The sequence below is a fragment of the Rhinolophus sinicus genome, chromosome 8, assembly GCF_057876585.1.
Source record: "Rhinolophus sinicus isolate RSI-liver-muscle chromosome 8, RSI-T2T, whole genome shotgun sequence".
Lineage (NCBI taxonomy): Eukaryota > Metazoa > Chordata > Mammalia > Chiroptera > Rhinolophidae > Rhinolophus > Rhinolophus sinicus.
In genome coordinates, this window is record NC_142508.1 from 7394811 (window position 1) to 7416983 (window position 22173).

The following is a 22173-nucleotide window of genomic DNA, read 5'->3' on the forward strand; positions in this document are numbered from 1 at the left end:
CATCACGGTGTGCACTTTAAGTGGGTGAATTTTATCACATGTCAGTGAAGTTGATTTTTTTTTAAATTGACATGTTTAACATAATACTGAGGGAAAACAAAGTTGGAGGACTGACCCTACCCGACTTAAAGAGTTACTGCAAAGCTACAACAATCAAAAGAGCATGGTATTGGTGAAAGAACAAAGAGACCAATTAAACAGAATAGAGAGCCCAGAAATACACCCACATCGGAGCCTTTCCGTTGTGATCACAAAATACGGTGAATGCTGCTGCCAAGTGCCATCCAACGGAAAGGCATGGATCTTCAGTATGGGAAACAGCACGGCCAACCTTAGTAACAGTGTGTGACAAGTATCAACTTTTTCGGTGCAGTCAGTCAGGTGTGAGCTACGGTTGAGAAAAGGTGTCTTATAAAGTGTGTTGTAAATCATCGTCCATCATGACAATGTTCCATGTCACACATCGCTTCTGATACACGGAAATTTCTGTCAAATAAAAACATTATGGTGTGTCCTCATCCACCTTATTCACCGGACCTGGCATCGTGCAACTTCTGGCTCTTTCCCAAAGTCAAAATTATTCAGGACATCAAAGCAGCCACAACAGCGCAACTAAAGACACTCACAAAAGAGGACTTTCAGAACTGCTTCAGAAAGTGGCAAGAACGATGGGATAAGTGTGTTTGAAGTGAGGGGGGAAATTTTGAGGGTGATTAATGGCAATGTGTCTTTTACTGTAATAATTTTTTTTTTAATTTAAACATTGACCGTATTGTTTTATCACACCTTGTAAATATAGTGAACTGATCTTTGACAAAGAAACAAAGACAATACAATGGAGCAAAGGTAGTCTTTTCGTCAAATAGTACTGGAACAACTGAGCATCCAGCATGCAAAAAAAAAAGAATCTAGACACAGACCTTACACCCTTTACAAAAGTCAACTCAAAATGGATCACGGACCTAAATGGAAGCCACAAAACTATAATAACATTTCTAGAAGATAACGTAGGAGAAAACCTAGACGACCTTGACTATGCCTATGACTTTGTAGATGCAACACCAAAGGCACAATCCATAATCGACAGGCTGGACTTCATTAAAATTAAAACCTCTGCTCAGCAAAAGACAGTGTCAGGAGAATGAGAAAGCAATTGGGAGAAAATATTTGCAAAAGACACATCTAATAGAGGATTATTATCCAAAGCATACGAAGAACTCTTAAAACTCAACAGTTAGAACACAATCTGATTTAAAAATGATCCAAAGACCTTAACAGACCCTTCACCAAAGATGTACAGATGGCACGTAAGGATATGAAAAGATGCCCCACATCATATGTCCTCGAGGATATGCCATTTCTAATAGGTGTGCAGTGGTGTCTCATTATTCTACATCACTCATCTTGTCATAATAAGCTACTGTATAAACCTTGATACCAGTGTGTTAGTTTAAAACACAGTAACCTACCTCTTCACTCACTTAATTTGGAAAACAATTAACTGCATGAAATTTATAAAACAGAACTTCCGTGGGCAGGCAATGGATGGGTAGAGTGCTGGATGTAGACAGGAAATCCTCTTGGGTTCAAGTCAAAGGCAGGTCTCACTAGCGTTGGGGCAAACCAGCCCCCTGGCTCTGACATAATAATGGTTCTTCCCTAGCACCATGGACTCAGCTGTCCATTGAGTTTATTTGCAGAAAATTAGCTGCGTGAAGTTTATAAACTAGATTCCTTATAAGGATGAAAACATGATTTCCGGTCTGATTCTTTACATAATGCTACAAGGGCACTTTTTACACTTCAATCCAGACCATTTCACATGTAGGATGGGGTGAAAACAGCGGGGCTTCCTTGGAGATCTCCTTTGGAGAATGTGTATACCAAGAATGAGCAGAGCAGAATTAAGGCTGAGTCCCTCTGTCTTCCCTCAAAGGAGTTCCGTACACAGTGAGGTCATATCTGCCCCCTGTGTTCTCCCAGCTGTCCTCTAGGAGCTAAAATGGTCCTATTAGTAAAGCTGACGCTTGCTGCATGCCGGGGGCTGTTCTAGGAGCTTTATGCAGTCTCTCCTTTCACAGCACACGTGTGTCTTTTGCAGTTGTGAAGACGATCTCTCCGAAGACAGAGAGGAGCTCCTGCACGGCATTTCGGAGTTGGACATCAGCAACTCGGATTGTTTCCCATCCCAGCTGCTAGTGCACGGCGCTTTAGCGTTCCCCCTGGGGTTAGATTCCTACCACGGCTGTGTGATAGCGGCTGCCCGCTATGGCCGGGGCCGCGTGGTCGTGATGGGCCACAAGGTATTATTCTCGGTCAGTAAACTGGGCCCCTTCCTGCTCAATGCTGTGCGCTGGCTGGACGCCGGCCGCCGAGGCAAGATCGTGGTGCAAACAGAACTGAGGACACTGAGCGGCCTGCTCGCAGTGGGAGGCATAGATACCAGCATCGAGCCCAATTTGACCAGCGATGCGAGTGTCTATTGCTTTGAGCCCGTGAGTGACATGGATGTGAAGGAGCTGCAGGAGTTTGTAGCGGAGGGCGGCGGGCTGTTCGTTGCAGCTCAGGCCTGGTGGTGGGCCTTCAAGAACCCCGGAGTGTCCCCTCTGGCTCGGTTTCCAGGAAATCTTCTCCTCAACCTCTTCGGCATCAGCATCACGAGCCAAAGCCTCAATCCAGGGCCCTTCCGTACTCCCAAAGCAGGGATAAGAACCTATCACTTCCGCTCCACCCTGGCCGAGTTCCAGGTTATCATGGGCAGGAAGAGAGGGAATGTGGAGAAGGGCTGGTTGGCAAAGCTGGGGCCGGATGGCGCCGCTTTCCTGCAGATCCCAGCAGAAGAGATCCCTGCCTACATGTCTGTGCACCGGCTCCTGAGAAAGCTGCTGAGTCGATACCGGCTCCCAGTAGCAACCCGAGAGAACCCCGTTATCAACGACTGCTGCAGGGGTGCTATGCTGTCCCTGGCCACCGGTCTGGCCCACTCTGGAAGTGACCTCTCTCTGTTAGTCCCCGAAATTGAAGATATGTACAGCAGCCCGTATCTGCGCCCCTCGGAATCGCCTATCACCGTCGAGGTCAACTGCAACAATCCAGGTACGGAAGGAGGGGTGGCAGCTCAATGTTGGGGGGTCTGGGGGACTGGGGCATGAGGACTTCAGCAGTGCATTTCAGGGACCTGATCACCTTTAGAAGGCCACCTCCACCCTTTGTCATGTACTTTCAAGGAGATGGGGGTTGAGGTGTTAGGTAATGTTTGCAAGAGTTGAGTCAGGGCAGTGTGGAGGGGAACTCATGTGGAGTTCATGAGCGGGGCTGTGGAATGCTGGGGGAGATGGAAGCATGGAGCATGGAGCCGGGGTAAAGTCTGTCCTGTGCTTTTGGCAGGCACCAGATATTGCTGGATGAGCACCGGGCTCTACATACCTGGACGGCAAATTATAGAAGTCTCACTGCCTGAAGCTGCTGCCTCAGCTGACCTGAAGGTAAGGCCATGCCCGTGCTCCCCATGAAACATGGAACCCCAGTGTTCTGGCTTTCCCAGTCAGCATCTTATTTGATCCTCATAAAAAGCCTACTGGCCATTGGGGTGTGTACTTTTACCTCCATTGTAAGGATGAGGCAACTAAGGGGTAGAGCAGCACACTGACTGACTAAAATGTATAGATCGGAGACATTCCAGAGTCCGAGACTCAAACCTAACCACCTTCTGGCCCTGAAGTTGTGTACGATGAACTGGTGTCATAGAGTGAGGAACAGGAAAGGAGCCACATGGAAGACGCCCTAGCACACAGAGGTATTCAGTAAATCTCAGCTCACTTCCCACCTACGCATCTCCCGTTGTAGCAAAGGCCTTTCTGACTCCAGCTTCTGCCTGGGATGCCAAAGACTGTTCCTGGCTCGTCCTGTCCCCGGCTCGCCCTGTCCCCCCTTCAGCTCTGTCACTTACACATACACATACCCTAGTCACAAATTAAGTTATCATCCTGCTCTGTCCCCTTGAGAGTGGCTATAAAGGTTAGAGTCTATTCTGTGCCTGCATTGATCCTGGGACTTGATTGGCATAAACCGGGAAAACTATTCCCGGACTCCACTGAGCACAGGGGTCACTTCATCAGCCCAGGAAGGGGGCCTTGAAGATCAGGAGGAACTGAACCCTCAGCTCCATCAGCCCGTCACACTGCCTTCCCCTGAGCGTCCTCTCGAGTCAGCAAAAGGCAGGGTCCCCTGCACCCCATTCCCAATGCCAGAATCCCCACCATGGAACAGGCGCCCTGGCATTCTGTCTCTTACAGAGATATCCAGAGACCCTCAGAATTAGCCTGAGGTTTACACCTGGTGCCCCTCACATCAGCGTCTCAGCATCACCCTTCATGACTCCCCTGGGAGGATGTTTACACACGATTTGGCCCACCCACCTGAGGAATAATGCAATTTTATAGGTTTCGCACACGCGGTTCATAGACGGGGGAAGGCTAAGGTTACCTGGGGTCCTAGCCCAGAGCCCTTCCTGTCTCCACCTCCTGCCCGCACATGCCCCAAAGTGACTCAGTGGGGGGACCTCTCTTTTCCAGGTACAGATTGGCTGCCACACTGACGACCTGACCAGGGCCAGCAAGCTGTTCCGAGGTCCGCTGGTGATTAACCGGTGCTGCTTGGACAAGCCCTCGAAATCGATCACCTGCCTCTGGGGTGGCCTCCTCTACATCATCGTGCCGCAGAGCAGCAAGCTGGGTACCGTGCCTGTCACTGTGAAGGGGGCTGTGCATGCTCCATACTACAAGCTGGGTGAGTGAGCCCTGAGGGGCAGGAGAGCTGGGTGAGGTCACGGGGGCTGTTGGGTGCAGGAAGGGAGAGGTTCAGACGTGGAGGGAAGGAAGGTAAGTCCCCTCAGATTCAGCTTTGGGGCTGAGGAGACAGACCAAACCACATCCATGGGGACTTCATGGAAGTAAATACATTAGAGACGGTGACATGGTGGTTCGTGACCTTGGGGCTTGTGACCTTGGGGTTCAAGTTGTATGTTTTAACATAAGGGATTTAGGAAAGTGAGTTTAAGCCCCGTGGCCTCTCTTCCCAGGGGAGACATCCCAGGAGGAGTGGAAGAGGCGCATCCAGGAAAACCCAGGTCCCTGGGGAGAGCTGGCCACGGACAACATCATCCTGACGGTGCCAACCGCCAACCTCCGCACCCTGGAGAATCCTGAGCCGCTGCTCCGCCTCTGGGACGAGGTGATGCAGGCGGTGGCACGGCTGGGGGCTGAGCCCTTCCCCTTGCGTCTGCCTCAGAGAATTGTCGCTGACGTGCAGATCTCAGTAGGTGGGTGCCCTTGGGTGAACCAGCCCTCTGTGCGTGCTGCCCCGCCCCAAAGGGCCTTCTTTTCTTTCTTTCAACAGCTGTGCAGTGGGCAGCCAGCCAGCAGAGTAAAAATGTTTTTCCAGCAAGACATACAAGATATAGCCTTTGCTATTTAAATGAGAAGGGAAAAAATGTATTTAAAAAACTTGGACTCAGCCACTTCTACAAAACACTGGAAACTATCTAAATGTCCAATAATTCTGGAATGGTTTCGTAACATATGTGTGTACCTTCGACAGACACTGAGGAAGACACTTAAAGTGATATGTGGATGGCGTTTTACCAGTGGGCCAAGAGGCCTAAAAAATTGGGGGTGAGGGGTTCTATAGAAATTGAAGAACCATGGACATCGCTCTAGGCCCTTAGCTTTCTCGGTTTACATAGACGATCGCCACAAAGTAATGGCAGGGAGGGCAATTCCACATCTGAATAAAGAGAAGGGGAACCACCCTCGACGAGTTCTTAATTTTGAGAAGAGTATGATGGCATGGGTTCACATGGACAGGGCACTCTCATAAAAATAAAACAATTGAAGGGGCGGCCGGTTAGCTCAATGGGTTAAAGTGTGGTGCTAATAACACCAAGGTTTCTGGTTCGATCCCCGCATGGGCCACTGTGAGCTGCGCCCTCCTTAAAAATAAATAAATAAATAAATAAATAAATAAATAAATAAATAAATAAATAAATAAATGTAAAACAATTGAATAGTAGCACGAACAGCGCTTTGTCACCTGCGTCACCTCCTATAGCCACGCTTTCAGGTCAGGGTGAGGTTCAAGGCATTATGGTGGAATGAGCAGCTAAAGAGGACCGCCCAGGAGGTTCTGGGTTTGGATTGTCCTTCTGAGCATTATGGGGTACCGGAAGTCTTCAGGGCGACTGGGTATTTGGAGGGAAACAATACAGAGGAGAGTTTTGCAGGACGGGTGGGAAGCACGCTGACCCTCTCTCCCGCCCCTCTGTGTTTCCCAGGCTGGATGCACGCAGGGTACCCCATCATGTGCCATCTGGAGTCGGTGCAGGAACTCATCAATGAGAAACTCATCAGAACCAAGGGCCTGTGGGGCCCCGTCCATGAGCTCGGCCGCAACCAGCAGCGGCAGGAGTGGGAATTCCCACCACACACCACCGAAGCCACCTGCAACCTGTGGTGTGTGTACGTGCATGAAACGGTCTTGGGCATTCCTCGAGGCCGTGCCAACATTGCCCTGTGGCCCCCAGTTCGGGAGAAGAGGGTCAGAATCTACCTGGGCAAGGGTCCTAATGTGAAAAACTGGAATGCGTGGACAGCACTGGAAACATATTTACAGGTAATAGGCAACCCCTATCCCCAACACACACACACATGGGATAGGACCTATGTTTTTTCCTTAGACGAGTATCCCATCTTCTCATTAAGACCTGGCTGTGCCTCAGTTTCCACCTTATAGGCAATCCAAGGCTCCCCATTGGCCTTGAATTACCATCGTTCAAACCCCAGGGCTCTCCCCCAGCCCCTGGATCCCTTCCCGGCTCACTATGGAGAGCTACATCACCTTGGATTCTAGAACTCAGTCGCGGCCCAGGCACACTGTATACCAGTCCTCCCACCTGCCTGACTGCCTCTCTGTTCCTTCCCACTGCCCTGAAGATGACAGTGAAACTGCCAGAGACTCCACTGAAACTTGTCACTGGGGCCTCTTCACCCCAGGGACGGAAGTTCCTCATCTGTGAAATAAAACAGGTTGTTCGAGGGAACTGTCAATGTCCCTTTTAACTCTAAAGCTCTACAACCCAGCTTATCTCCAGTGGCCTGAGGATGGCTGCCTTTTTCTAAAATTACACCTTACTGTTAATTCCCTAGACTGTACATAGTCTTCTGCTTCTACCGGACTCACTGTTTTTCCTGCCAAAGACCATTGTAGCAGCATTTGCAAATGGACATAGACCTATGATTAATGCGGATTATGTCAGGACGGGGCTAGCAGTTCCCCAACTACTGGGGTTTCACTTTGCAACTGTGAAAGAGAGAAGGCTCTTTTTTCAGTTCAGCTCATTTTATATCCCCTGTAATAGCCCATCACCATTTTCATGATAATGGTATTGGCGGTAAATACTGATGTTAATCATTGCTGTTAGTACCACACTTTATTGTGTGTCTGCTTTGTGCGAAGCACGGTGCTAGCTCAGAGGCCCTTCCTCAGATTAGAATATGAGAGAGCAGGGCATGAGGGCAGCCAGAGGATCAGCGATAGGTAGGAAACTAGTGTTTCAGGAGTGTAACGCATTCAATTCCTGTATCAGAGTGCTGTCTGCTTGTTGCTGATTAGATGTCATCCTGCGTCTTTCTCTTTCCAGCTCCAGGAGGCCTTTGGTTGGGAGCCATTCATCCGTCTCTTCACTGAGTATCGCAACCAGACCAACCTGCCCACAGACAACGTTGACAAAATGAATCTGTGGGTGAAGATGTTCTCCCACCAAGTGCAGAAGAACCTGGCTCCCTTCTTTGAGGCCTGGGCCTGGCCGATCCAGAAGGAAGTGGCTACCAGCCTGGCCTATCTGCCTGAATGGAAGGAAAATATTATGAAATTGTACCTCCTCACACAGATGTAAGGAGTGCCCAGCGAGGTGGCAGGTAGAGAGGTCTGGGGAGGTAGGCAGAGATGGGGAGTCACTCCTCAGCCTCTGCCTCCTAGGGATCTAGCTTTAGGGGTCCTCTCAGCTCACTGCCCCTGAATCTTATTAACTAGTTCTGTCTCTAGGAAGTGGGTTCAGAACACAGCCAAAAAGCGGCATCCGAATTTCTCAGAGGCAAGGCCTTCTGTTTATGAGTCTTATTCTAACAACTCCGCTCTCCTGACCCTGTCGGGCACGGTTCTGAGAGCTCTGTGTCTATACCAGCCCTTGCTTCACCATCATGGGCCCTAGCCTATAGTTCTCACATCCTGAGGACTCTCTGGGCTTTTATAGCTGATCAGTTATTCTAAAATCCCTGACCATAGGACCCAACTGAAATACCAATTTACCATGATAACCAGACACACATTTGTAATTACAAATACCATTTCTGTAAATATGTAAATACAAATTTACCCTGACGACTTACACATTTTGTGTCTTAGATCGTTTTCAAAGAGCCTGAAAAGCAATCTGGTGAAGTAGAAAGAGCCCATCGCTAGGGCCGTTAGCTCTTGGAAAAGTCATTTTACCTCTGTCCTCCCATCTCTCTGTGTGAGACGAGGCTACAAACGCCTGCCCCACGGGGTTGTGAAGGCTCACACTGATCATTGTGAAGAGGTCTGGGAAGGCAGTGCATGTTCTCTAAGGGGCTGCTCTGTTTTGTGCTGGTCCACAGTAGTGAGCTGAGTACTTCCCATAGCCTAGAGGTTAAGACCATCCGTCACAGTTGACGCCCTGCATCCAAATCCTGGTTCTTCCACCTATTAGTCGTATGACTCTGGGCAAGTTCTTTCACTTCTCTGTGACTTGATTTCCTCATCTATAACACGGGCCCTAGTGCATAGGACTATTGCGAAGATTAAATGTCAGTGCCTCTGAAAGTTATCAGAAAAGTACCTGGCAATTAGTAGATACTGAAAAAGTGTCAGCTGACATTATTATTATTATCGAATTAACACCGTTTTGAAGCTAGACTTCATTTTTCGATGGCTCCTACAGATGGAGTGTCATTAATCCTATCCCATCCTACACTCCGTACACCAACCTCTGGAAGGGTTCTGGTGCGTTGCTTCATGATCTAAAGGAAGGGCTCTAAATTCACAGTGTTTTAAAAGCTACTTAGGGTTTGGTCTCTTTATTCACTTGCATCCTTCAGGTAACATTCCTCTTTTAATTAATTCAAGAGTAGAAGTCACTTGATAAAACTAGAACAGCTTGTCCTTAGCAAACACTGGGCATCCAGCTCAGTGACATCGTTTACATTCCCACAGTGACATAGATTGCTATCGCTGTCAAGAATTACTTACTAGTTGGGCAGATACAACCCCTACATGTATAGAAATCTTTACTTTGGAACAACATAAGTAGATAGAGCTGACTCACATTTCATTTCGCTGCAACACAATCAAAGAATTTCTTCCATTTTCTTCTGATTGTTTTCAGAACCTCCCATTTCTTTGTAGTTTCACCTAGAGTTGAGCCTACAGGATTAATATTGTGTATATCCAGCCAGTTTTCCTTCAGCTCACTTCTTTTTATTTGCTTGTGTTAAGACACTGTTCTATTTACTTTATTGGAAATTGGGTGGGTTCGTAGACAATAAGGTGTGACCTAGATAACATTTTTCAATCATAAAATTATTTCCCCTTATTTCATGAATGTCTATCATCTAGGTGCTTTAAACACAGATGCTGAAAATTCGTTCAACCTTTAAAATACTTGCTATCAAATAGTGGGGTGCTGAATATGTGCCAAGCATTGTAACTAGCTCCTTTATACAGATTGTTTCATTTAATCTTCACAATAATCTTATGAGATGGAAAGTTATCGCTCCCTTTTTGGGAATGAGCTAACCGAGTTTTATGGAGATCAAATAAAGTGCCTAAGGCTACACTGCTAACAAATGGTAGATCTGGGATTTGAACTGGGGCATTCTGATTACAATATGGGTGCTAGTAACTCTCGTGCTTTGAATAACCAAATAAATGAGTAAAGGAAGAACCCAGCGAGCAAACAGAAGGACCTTATGTCCCTATTTGCCAGCACTTTGATTGCTTGTACTTAGCCCTCATCTAATTTTATCACAACCAAAAGTCCCTTTGTTGATCCCAAATTCTAGTTCAAAGGAAGAATTTGAGGTAGGCTCCTGAAGTGCTTCCCGATACACAGAGCTGGGATGACCCACTAGTGTGATCCAAGTCTTTTAGATTCCAGGTTGTTCAGGTTTCAGACATTCCCTCCAGGACACCATAAAAGCATTCTACTAGCTCATTGGATTTTGAATAATGGGTTATTTTGGTAAAGTGCCTGACTCCCAAAAGTCCCAGACACTGTATGTTCTCAGAAAGGAAATTAGATCCTCAGTTATTTTAAATAATATTTATATCCATTCTCACCCTCTATAATCCATTTTCAGCAGTCCAGCCCTGGGGATGTTTTTAAAATGTAAAGCTATCCATGCCACCTCCCTGTCTAAAAACTTCCAGTGGGAATTTGGATTTAAGATGATAAACTAAACATATAAGTTTGCCTCCCCTCCCTCCTCAGGCCCCACTGAAATTGAAGTCAAGAAATACAAAAGAAACAACTCAGCAAAGAAAACGGAAGGCATTCGATTATAAGTGAAGAAGACCTCGACGCATTTCTGGAAGAGAGAAAATGGATGAAGCATGAAAAAGAATGAGAGAGTGAAGGTACCTTTAAGACAGACTATAAGCTGATCTGAACAACATAACCCTAGAGAGACTCGGGCACCTGAATAGTCTGTCTCCTAAAGGATTATGCTAGTTGTAAACTTAAACCCCATCCCAATTCTACCCCATCTCTTGTGTACAGAACACAGGCAATCACCTATTGGTACCAGTGAAAAATGTGTTCTTGCTGTTGTTGTTTGTTGTTGTTTGTTGTTGTTTGTTGTTTGTTGTTGTTGTTTCTATGAAGGAATTGAATAAACTGCCCGAGGAGAGGTAGGGGTTGGTGCTCCAGAATAAAATTTCTCTTTTTGTGGAAATAAGTGACCCTCTAGCCTATCTGCTAATTCTCTACTGAGAGTTGAGACCCCTAATTAAGTAACCAAATGCTTCCGATCATAGAAGAGGCTTACTGGAAAAACAGACTGAACTGTAGAATGGCAGAGGAAACCCACATCAATTTCTATAAAAGTCACCCGTTATAGTGATTCTTAAAAATACAAATGGTCAGCTAGGAATTCCCAGACATTGGGTATGGGAGTTGGGAGGGTGAGAAGGAAGACGAGGGAAAAAGCATGTCAGAAAAATACAGCAAATTAGGAGATTTGAAAAATACAACAAATTCTGGAAGAAACAAAGTTAAAATGGAAAAACAAATATAACTTTAAAATCTAGCTATATCTCCAGAGAGAGCTGACATTTTGTAAGATGAAAAACAGATTGATACAAAGAAAGGAAAAACACTGAAAATAAAAAGAGCCTTTTGAAAGTGAAATAAGACTGCCAAAAATATTCAGTAGACAGGCTAGAAAATAAAATTGAGGGAATCTCCCTAGATGTAGAGCAAAGAGAATTAGCAGAAAATATGAAGAAAGGACAGTAGACAATAATATCTAACCATTAGGAGTTTCTGGAAGAGAAAGCATAGGAAATATAGGTGAAAAAAAGAAAAAGAAAAATGAAGAACACAAAGAACTAAGTCTTCAGATTGAGGGGGCTCCAATAAAACCTACACTGAGACACAATCTTGTGAAATTTTAGAATATGAAGGGTAGAGGAAAGACATTAAAAGTGCCCAGAGAGAAAACAAAATTAGGTCCTGATAATTACCTGAACTAAAAAGGAATGAGAAGTACACTGGCAGCAGATTTTTCATCAGCAGCATTGAAAGCTAAAGGCCAATGGAACAATGTCTTCACATTTCTTATGGAAAAATTTTGTGCCCAGAATTCCATAGCAAGCCAAACTGTCAAGAGTCAAGTCAAAATGAAGACGTTTTCTGACATGCAAGTTTTCAAAAAGTCTATACCTCCTTTGCACCCTTCCTGAGCAAGCACCTTGAGGAAGTTCTACAGCAAAATGAGGATGAGAAGCAGGAAAGAAGAAGAAACAGAATCCAGAAAACAATGGACCTCACCCAGGATGTGTCACTCCAAAGTGACACTTGTCCAACAGGATGTCTCATGCTAGAGTGACAGTTTTCCAGCAGACCCATTTCAGATGAGAATGCATCATTCAGGCTCCCTGGGAAGAATATGCATTCTATGCCATAGATGGCGTCATCGAGAAACTGGCATGTTTGAGAAGATGGAGAACATACATTCTTCAGTCAACAAAAAAGAAAACAAAGCAAACGTCATGAAATTCGCATCCAATTAGGAAACAACAACCAAAAAATACTCATGGATGGAATGTAAGAAGAGTCTAGAATTTCACATTGACGGTAGGTACATTTCCTTTCAAGTGACACAGGCATGTCATTGGATGTGTATAGAAGAAAATGGCCTACCTTCTACTTGGCTCTCCGTAAACAGTATGTACATAGCCAAAATAATATAGATGCTATTTATCTGTACACAGTGTTCTAATCAGCCTATAGGCAAACCACAAAAGGCTTAAATTCTTTATTGAGAAATGAAGTTGAAAATAATTAATCCCAACAAGTTAAGGAAAAAGGGAGCAGAAAGAGGTTGAGAATCAGTTGTGAGAAGAGAGCTGAAGGAAGATTCAAAGCGGAGATTTAAAAAAAAAAAAAGAAAAACAGTCCACAGTTAATGGAACAAGAACTAGAGGATTAGTATATTGTTCAAAGCTATAAATTAAACCAATAGAAGTATTAAAATGACACATCAAAATTTTGAGAAAGGCTAGGTAAAGGAAAAGTCGAGATAGCGTAAGTTAATTCCTTATCTTTTGTAATGGGGTATTATTAAAGATTGTCTAAAGTTAATAAGCCAAAAAATTATTGTTCAAACATATTATTTAATGTTAGGAAGTTAGATAACAGGCGATCTAAAAATAGAAGTTGTTAAATGCATTGCCTCTCGGGAATGGGACTCGGGTTAAAAAGGATAGGATGGGGAACTGTGTTTTTCATTTTAAGTTCTTCTGTACTATTTAATTTTTTACCTTGTGCATGTATTACCTGGAAAAATTTTTAATAAACTCAAATAAAAATCCTTCAGTGGCTCCATATTGACTCCGATACAGTCCAACCAAAATCCTTAACATAGCTTATAAGGCCCTCAACTGTTTGGCTCTATCTGACATGTCCAGAGTCATCATATTTCCCCACACTCTCTAGTTCTAGCCACACTTAAGATCCTCCAATGATTTAAACACACTTCACCTTGTTTCTGTAGGTGTTCCACAGAAAAACAAAGCCGGCCCCTGATCTCACCATGTGTCTGATGATTGAGCTTATGGTCTAGTAGGTTTTCAATATTTGTGGGATGAATGAATGCACAATAAGGTGTTGCGTGAAGACTGTCAACTAGTGTTCTTTCCCCAAAAGGCACAGAATAGTTGTCCCCATTCCAGGAAGTATTTCAAGACCATATGGGGCCGTAAGCTTTCCTGCCCTCCAACCCATTTGATAATAAGTATTAGTCCTAGGAGACCCGGTTCAAAGGATTTCTGTCCATCTGTCATTCTCCTTGGTATGTTTTTTGCCACTTTGCCTGAACAGATTATGATTTTCCCCCCTGTATTTGGGGGAAACAGTCAACTAATTAGTGGAAATTTCAGGCTCCCAAGTTTCTTGTATCTTGCTATTCCGTGGTGGTTCTTTCCTTCTCCATTCGTTTACTTTCTTCTATTGTGTAATTCCCAAGGCCAACTGGAGCTCTCTAATGCGTATTGGCCTTACAGCGAATCTTCAACAGCTGCATTTATTGGAAATCCTTCCCATCTCCTCCTAAGATTAATCTCTGATACACTTCCATCCCTAAATTAATGTCTCCACCTGATGTCACAACCTCGCCTAAGGTATATACTTAACAGGCCAATAGCTAACCAGATCTGGCCTTAGATGTTGACAATTTTTGCTGACAAAACTAACACACCCTTCTTTCAAGACTACTTCACTGCTGTGTGCTGTTCTCCTTCAAAGCTTTTGGACCCCTACCTGCCTTCCACTTTGAAACGGACTTCTTTCTTTGACGCACAACATTGGAGTCAGTCTTCCAAGGGTGGGAGAGAAGGGGTGGGAGCGAGCCACAACTTTTCAGAGATCTAACTACACGTTCACACAGACAATTCCACATCTAACTCAAGAGAGCTATAGAAATGCTACTTACTGCATTTGGATTCTTGAGCATTTAAATGCTACTTTAAAAAAAAAAGCATTTCTTCAATAGGAGAGAAGCAGTTTAAGTTATTGCCAATGTTCTAGTGTCATGTTGGATGGTTGCTTTTACAGGTATTCATTATATGAGAAATAAACAGAATAAATGAATGACTAAATTATAAACAAGCCATGCACTTACTAGAAATGAATGTCAGGAGCCACAGATTATATTAATATAAATATGTGCACCAGATGGCTATTAAAAAGTTCCTTCTGGTTCATCTGCACTATAGAGGAACTCATATAATTATTCAAGAAATATGTACATACTGGTACTAAACATTTCTTTGCGCAAACTACCTAAATTTTCACATAAAATTCACTTTCACGGATTGCCAAAATTATTTAGTATAATTTGAAATCTGAGATAGCGCTGAAAGGGTGGGAGGGGGGAAAGCAAAATGATCAAATGTACAATATGAAAGCAAGTCAAGGGGTCTAGACAAGGCCCCACAGACGTAGAGAGAAGACCCTCCCCCCTCTCTCAACACAACCTGTAGTCCAAGACCCAAGTGAATATAGCAGGCTATCCCTAGGCCTAGTCCCATTTCTGTGAAGTGTCTGTGCTTTAAACAGGAGCCAGGGACCTAGAAAAAGACCAGAAACTCCTTCCTCACCCTCCATCAAGGTAAACAGAGATAGGAGAGGCAACTCCAGTGTTTTTTTGTGTGTGTTTTATTTTTTTTACATAGTTTCTCCTTTTGTTCTTGCTGTCTGTGTGGTCACCTTAAAATTCATTCAACAAACGTTACTTGAACACCTACTGACTATCCTAGTTATTGTTACAGGGTCTGGAAATACAAGATAAATGTAATAAAGCTCTTGCCCTCAATGTGCTTATGTTCCAGTTGGAACATAGAAAATGAACAAATAAACATTTCAGGTATGATAAGTACTACGAAGGAATACAAAAACTAAGTAAGGATGGGTAGGGGACTACACATGGATATGCTTGCTGTTTTATGTAATGAGGTCCAGGAAAGCCTCTCTGACAAGGTGACATTTGAGCAGATTCTTGAAAGAGATGGAACAAACCATGCAGATAATTCAAGGCAAAAAGGGAAAATTATACTGAACGTCTTGAGAGCAGCAAGACAGACACGAGTTTCGGTCCTGTGATAGCTGCTACTTTCTCAGATGTAAGTCTGGATCACAGATTTCTGACCTTAACAGTCTGATAGGAGCCATTGACCTAAAGGAAACTCACCAGTTTTGAATATCTGTCCTCAAACTTCCAAGTCAAGGCACACTTCACAGTAAATTTTGCAGCTTCTCCCCTCTGACATTTCTCTAAGAAGAAAGAGGAGCTTATCTCAGGGGTTGCCGGGCTCTCTGCCAAAGGTATTGACTGGAGACATAATTCTTATTTTATATGCTAAGTTCTGATCCCCTGTTAATGGCCTGATGGGCCCAATAAGCAGTGGAATTGGAACCAAATTCATATGGAGAAAACTGATCTGGAAACTGAATATATTTGCATAGCACTGAAAGGTTTAGTCTCACATATTCATGTCCATGAGAACATATGTGTGGAGAGCAGTGGGACATTTAGACTCAGTTAATCTTGGCTTCTCATTCCATAACCTACTCTCCTCACTCCACACTGAATGACGATCATCTGACCGCAGTTAAAATGACAAGACACTTTGGATCACAATTCACGATACAGAATGGAAAGCCTTGAGAAGGAAGACCTTAATATCACAGGAACTTTAGAATACATCAATTTGGAAAGAATTGTTTACATTTGCACGAAAACAATAAATAATGGCTAACCTGTGGGTGGGGGACGTTTAGAAATAGAAGAAGACCCCTCCCTTGTTCCTCACGAGAGGAAGAGTTTCAGCATGGATACCTCTAGAGTGGCAGTGATGCGTTCCAAGAAAGCCTCTGTAATTGGAACCCTGGCTCCTACCACATATGTTCCGCACACTTATGACCCAGAAAGAAAATACAGGCCCAGGCTAATGCCACAAATATGCCAAAGGACACTGTGACAGCTTCTATTACTCTGAATTATGGCTGGCCAACTGTCAAGAGATGCAGCAAACACCAGCTTCATTGCTTTAAATAAATAGGCGGGCAGGAACTTGCCCGTAGAGATAGAGTACGCTATAATTTGAATAAAGGTTACCATACACATGCTAGAGGATGATAAACGTAGTGGGTGAGTCTTTCATAAATATTCCCCAGTTAATGATTTGGCTCTTTACTCCCCCCACACCACAATTTCAATAAACACACTTGAGCATTTTAATGTGAGGAGATATAATTATAGAAGTACTTGTGTTAGCCCGGTCCTTCCAGAGGCAGAAGCCAAAGTGAGATCAAGTGTGCTGGGAGAGCCATCAGACTGTGATATAGGTTTAAGCCTTGGGAAGGAGAGAGCAAAAGAAGGAAGGCTTGCACTGCAGTGCAGTTCTCAGAAAGTTTTGTCAAGGCCACTGGGGAATCCTTGAGCCAAAGTCACCTATCGGAAGAGTCCTGTGTCTCCCAGGAATGGGTCTAGCTTAGCATCCCTGCCACACTTAATCACTGGCCAGGAGAAGCCTCTGGGCAGCATGGCCCTGGTGCCAGGGATTCCAGAGGCACCAACTGGGGCCTCCTGTCAATCACACACCCGCTTCCTGCAGTTGGAGATCTGAGCGGACCATTTTCATGGCCCCCGCCATACTTATTCTTAAAACAGCTGTAGACACCTGTTCTGGATCATCTTAGTCAACACTCCAGTGACTCATGCCAGCAAATGCACACAGGTGGGTTCACCCATCTCTCTTCCTAAATTAGAGTGTGGCTAATCCTTTCCAGATTCTTGAGGCCCTTCAGGGAAAGAATATATTGGGGCACGTCAGTTTAACTCATATCTAAAAATAATTGAAGCAGGAGGCCAGTGACTCTTCGCACTAGCCTATATCTAGAAAGCATATGTATGAAGTAATCCCTGCATTTGGCTTAGTGAGACTTTCTGAAGGGATTGTCCTCTATTTGACAAAAATGGACTGATGTCCCACTGGTTACAATGACAATTCTGATTTGTGTATGCCTCTTGCGAAGGCTGGACGATTAAGTACCACAGTGTTTATGTATCTTTACGAAATATGACCCAGAAAGCGCCAGTCATTGCAGGGCAAAGGGCATGCATTAGCATGCTTGGCTTAAGCCAATTCATATCTAGCCTTGGAATTGGAAATGGCTTCATTTTCCCCCGATTCTGATAAGGGAAAGCTGGATTATCCAAACAGAGTTGGGGTTTGGTTAGAAAGGACCATCGGAGGCGGGTCAGGTAGGGCATAGAGTTGAGGAGGTGACTTCAGTGCTTCCTACATGGCATTTCTTAAGAACCTTCCTGCAAACTACAGACCACAGCCCAGACTCCTCACTCAGTGTATCAGCCAAAGTTCCTCAAAACCCGGCCCAAGGTCTCTTAAGAGCTCGCACTCTACGGGTCCTGTTAGTAAGTGTCAATCACAATGAACGTTTTGTTTCTTAAATCCAGCTTGTCACTGTCACATCTGCACGCTGTGACTATGACATAGCCTTACTTTGTAATGCCCCCTCCATGCTTCTCTGCCCACAAAGAGCATACCTGTTTTTTCCAAGCTAAGTTTTAGTGTCACCTTCTAAGTTCTTCTCCGATACCTTGATTAGAAATCATTGCTTCTTCCTTTCTGTTCCCTTGCACTTAATTTGCAGCCAATTTTGGCACCTACATAAATCGACCTGATATTATCGTTGTTTCACATCTGCTCTCCTGTCTAAACTTATTGGCCATAGCACCATCTCCATCTCCCAGGGTGCCTCACAGAAGATATGCCCAGTGAGAAGAGTGACTTTTCAGGGAGTACTTTCTGTTTTCTGCTAGGTGGGATAAAAGGTCTGGGGCACCTTCGCATGCCCAATGACCTTCAGTCAGAACCCACGCTGGTCACCACCTTTCATTTCCAGGTTTTAAACAGACCTTTATGCTACGCCCTATGTTTCTCTGTTTCCATTCTTCAGCCGCTCCCAAATGGCAGTTACCTTGGTGATGGTGAACTAGCGTCTATTTTCTAACCCTGGAAATTTCACCTTTGTTTGAAGTCCCTTCTTCTATTAGATCAACACCAAAATATTCTCAGGAGTCTTTACAACAATAGCAGTGCTTCACCATGAAGAGGGAGATTGATGTAGTGCTTGAAATCGAAGAGCACAGACACACACAAGACACCCTGAGCTCAGCGTTGGACATGCAATGTTCCTGACCCACTCCCTCAATGTCTGTCTCCCACTTTGCTTCCTGAATGTCAACTTTCCTGGTATGAGACCTAAGAACTCAGCTGACCTCACCTCCCATTGGGCTGCCATCCTGACTATTTGAAATCCTCATACGTCGTATCCAAATTGTCTCCCTTGGTAGGTTTCTCCTTGCTCTTTCTTTCTGAAATCTGATTCCATTTGGTCCTTTGCCAAACAGGTTCCCACCAGTGTTCCAAAGACTAAGTTATTTACTCACAAATTCAACACACATTTCTGGAACATTCACTATACACTTACTCATTTTATTCAATCTGCATTTATATATTTATTAAGAAACTAAAGCCTATGACATGCCAGAAGGAAACCAGGCAGTGAGGACCCAATGGGGGGCAAAAATGGAGAGACTCTATAGTCACGGCATGAGAGCCTGTGAGAGAGACCAACATTAGCCAAATGATCATACGAATAAATATAAAATTATAACCTGGATAAGAACAAAGAAGCAGAGGCATTTGGTGTAGTCAGGAAGAGGCTTTGGTAGAGTCTGGAGATTAGGAAAGTCTTTTCTAGGGAAGAGGTGACTGAGCTAAGATTAAAAAAAACAAAGAGTTTTTATCTCCGAGAAGGAAATTTCACTTTAGGAGTGAGTGTTGCACATTGAGGAAACTTAAAGGAAAACCATGGCGATAGAGTACTGGGAGAAAAGAAGACCCACAACGTTCAATGAGGCTGGGGAACTAAGCAGGGGTCAGACCATGGCAGGGGCTGTCTATCTAGGTCAATAGTCTAAGGCAGGTAGGAAGCCATGACGTGCTTTTATGCAGGAAGCTGTCATGACCCAACTTGAACTTTAGAATGAACACTAACTGCCGTGTTAAGAGTAGACTAGAAATGGTATGGGAGGAGGGGAAGGGCATTCAGTTAGGGGCCATGGCAATAGGAGAGATACCTGTGGTTTGACATAGGTCAGGGTGTGGAGACGGAGAGAGGGGACACGAGGTTTTCAAGAGGTACATAGTAGGGATTAGTGATATTTCAGTGGTAAGGACTGATTGAGGCATGGATAGCACAGGTCTTGGAGGTCTGGACACAGGACTTCCCGTCGATGGACTTTATGCTAGAGCTTTGAATGTGCTGCCTCTTAGTATTGTGGCAGCTTGGTCCAAATTTGGGTCATTTTAACTAGCAATACTATCAACTTCTCCCCAGTGTCACAAACAGGTAACCATGACAAATTCTCTAAGGTCTTCTAACTCTCCAGTAGCTCAAAGTGTATGTGACTTTCTTCCCATAAGCGTTTATAGTTTTCTTTGTTCTTAATAGTACAAATAATACATGTTAAGAACACAAGATGCAAAGGAAAAATGCTGCTCTCCATTCCCCCAAAAATCTGTGATCACTTATCAGAGGTAACCATGGTTATCAAGTTCTAAAATCCTTCTCAAGACATTGTCTATGCATTTACACACACACACACACACACACACACACACACACACACACACACACACACACACAGGCTGTGTATCTGTATAAAACCTTTTTCTATATTAACAAAATATTACGCACACTAACCAATACATTTTAAACATCCAACTTTCAAGCATTTCCAGATTAGTACTTGCAAATCTACTTCATTTCTGTTAATGGTTGAAAAGTTACACTGTATAATGCATCTTAAATTCAAACTATCAATAAGTGAGCGGTTAAATATTGATTAGGTAATTTTGATTTGTCTTTGTCTTCAGTAATAGAAATTTACTTTCTCACAGTCTGGAGCCTAGAAGTTCAAGGTCAAGGTGCCAGTAGGATTTAGTTTCCCTGAGGCCTCTCTCCTTAGCTGGCTGACAGTCACCTTCTTGCTCTGTCCTCACATGCTTTTCGATCTGTGTGCGGAGCTCCCTGGTGTCTCTTCTTATAGGGGCCCCAGTCATATCGGATTTAGGACCTACCTCAGGAGCCTCACTTATTTAATCACCTCTTTAAATACCTTCTCTCCAAGTAAAATTACATTCTGAGGTACTGAGGAGTGGGACGTCAACAGATGAATTTGAGGGAGACGGCGACACAATTCAGCCCATAACAAGAAACATTTCACCATGCATTAAGAATCTGCATTTCATTCCTGGTTGCCCCCACTCTCAGTAAATACATAAATAACACTGCTTTAAAAGACTGAAAGTATATTTTGGTAATGTTACAAAGATAGAGTAATAATATATAGCATTATGTTAGTTTAAGAGACAGAGTGAAAAGGATGAATCCGCCCGCACTGCCAAGCGTGCGTGGGAGTCAAGGAGGTAAGGACATAATCTGGACTTGGGAGGGAGTCCACTGGTGACCTTGGAAGGAGACGAAGTGGTCCAAGCAGAAGCTGCATGCTGAGATTTGAACCTCATTCCTGGCAAAGGAGAGGGTGAACCAGGGGAAGAAATGACATGTTCTATATAGAGAAGCAAGGAAGGGAGTTTACCCAACGTAAGTCCAGGAAAGATATCAGGAGAGGATAAAAAATGGAAACATAAAAAGGAGAGGGAACTGGACAGCAAGACCCTGGAGGAGATGCTACCTGTTTTATAAAGAGAATGGGCTCAAGTTCTGGTGAGGAGAGTAGGTCTTGACAAGCCCCCAGACAGAAGAGAGAATATGAGTGAAGAGTCAGCTACATTTTATTAGGTTGGTGCAAAAGTAATTGCAGGTTTTGCAATTATTAGCCTTTTAAACTGAAATTACTTTTGCACCAACCTAACAGAACTCAAGGAGGCTGTTGATGAGAGTAACTGCTGCTTTTAAATAATGCTTATGAAGAGACAGTCACGAACCTTATTTTTTTAAAATAGGCACATCCGATAACTTCATAAACAGTGAGATTTACATGTATAATCAGTGGTAGCCCCAAAGGGGGGTGCTTAGAAAAAAAGAGATCTAAAGCCCCAGTCTCCATAATCACCCTCGTCATAACACTCACCTGCCTACCCTGACTTGTATCCTCTCTCTCCCCTAAAAACAAAACAAGACTCCATCAAAGTGAAAACAGCATAACTGCTGTGCAAAATCAGATTCGCGGCACACCTAGTGCTCTTCCACCTTGATTTTCACCTTCCCACCTTTCTTAGGTAGAACTTCCAGCAGCAGACACTCTATAGCTTTAGCTGTAGTTTCGGAAGCCATGCATGGATGTGTCCGTAACAGGTACGTTTCCTTCCCAGCAGGAATATCACTGGGCATGATTTCTATCACCCAGACCCAGTTCTGTCGGGTGAGTACCCTGGATTGGAACAAATGTCCCCCGGCACGGGATGCACTGTGGGTGCTGACCACCAGAGGGCAGGCCCTCAACGTAGGGTCTCTGGGAGGCGGTGACACCGCACCCCAGGCCTGGAGGGGTGGGAGCCCAATTCCAGTCGGGACCCAAGCAGACCCTCGGCTGTAATGTGGGTTACGTTGTTGCTGGGAGACTGTTTGTCCCGAATCTGGTTTGCTAGAGACTTGGTGTCTGCTTTCCGTACCCAGTGTGACAGCAACTTTGCAGGGCTCCCTCTCGAACCCCAGGACCCCTAGGAGGGTCTGGGAGAGCCGGTTTCGGTCCGGATCCCTGCAGG

The 22173-nt window shown here is 44.4% G+C and overlaps 1 protein-coding gene across 5 annotated transcripts in view; it reads left to right on the top strand.

The window, feature by feature from the left end:
- TCAF1 (TRPM8 channel associated factor 1) overlaps positions 1 to 13167 on the top strand; it is a 47025-nt gene extending 33858 nt beyond the window's left edge. For 3 of the 5 annotated variants that reach the window (XM_019715361.3, XM_019715362.3, XM_019715359.3), the window contains exons 3-9: positions 2102 to 3096; positions 3388 to 3485; positions 4575 to 4788; positions 5081 to 5320; positions 6332 to 6669; positions 7697 to 7947; positions 10565 to 13167. In XM_019715361.3, the coding sequence (XP_019570920.1) occupies positions 2102 to 3096; positions 3388 to 3485; positions 4575 to 4788; positions 5081 to 5320; positions 6332 to 6669; positions 7697 to 7947; positions 10565 to 10574 (2146 nt within the window). In that variant the 3' untranslated portion in view covers positions 10575 to 13167. Of the gene's footprint in view, positions 1 to 2101; positions 3097 to 3387; positions 3486 to 4574; positions 4789 to 5080; positions 5321 to 6331; positions 6670 to 7696; positions 7974 to 10564 lie in introns of all 5 variants that reach the window. The other 2 variants (XM_019715363.3, XM_019715360.3) reach the window with 1 other exon arrangement.
- The last annotated feature ends 9006 nt before the right edge of the window (positions 13168 to 22173 follow it).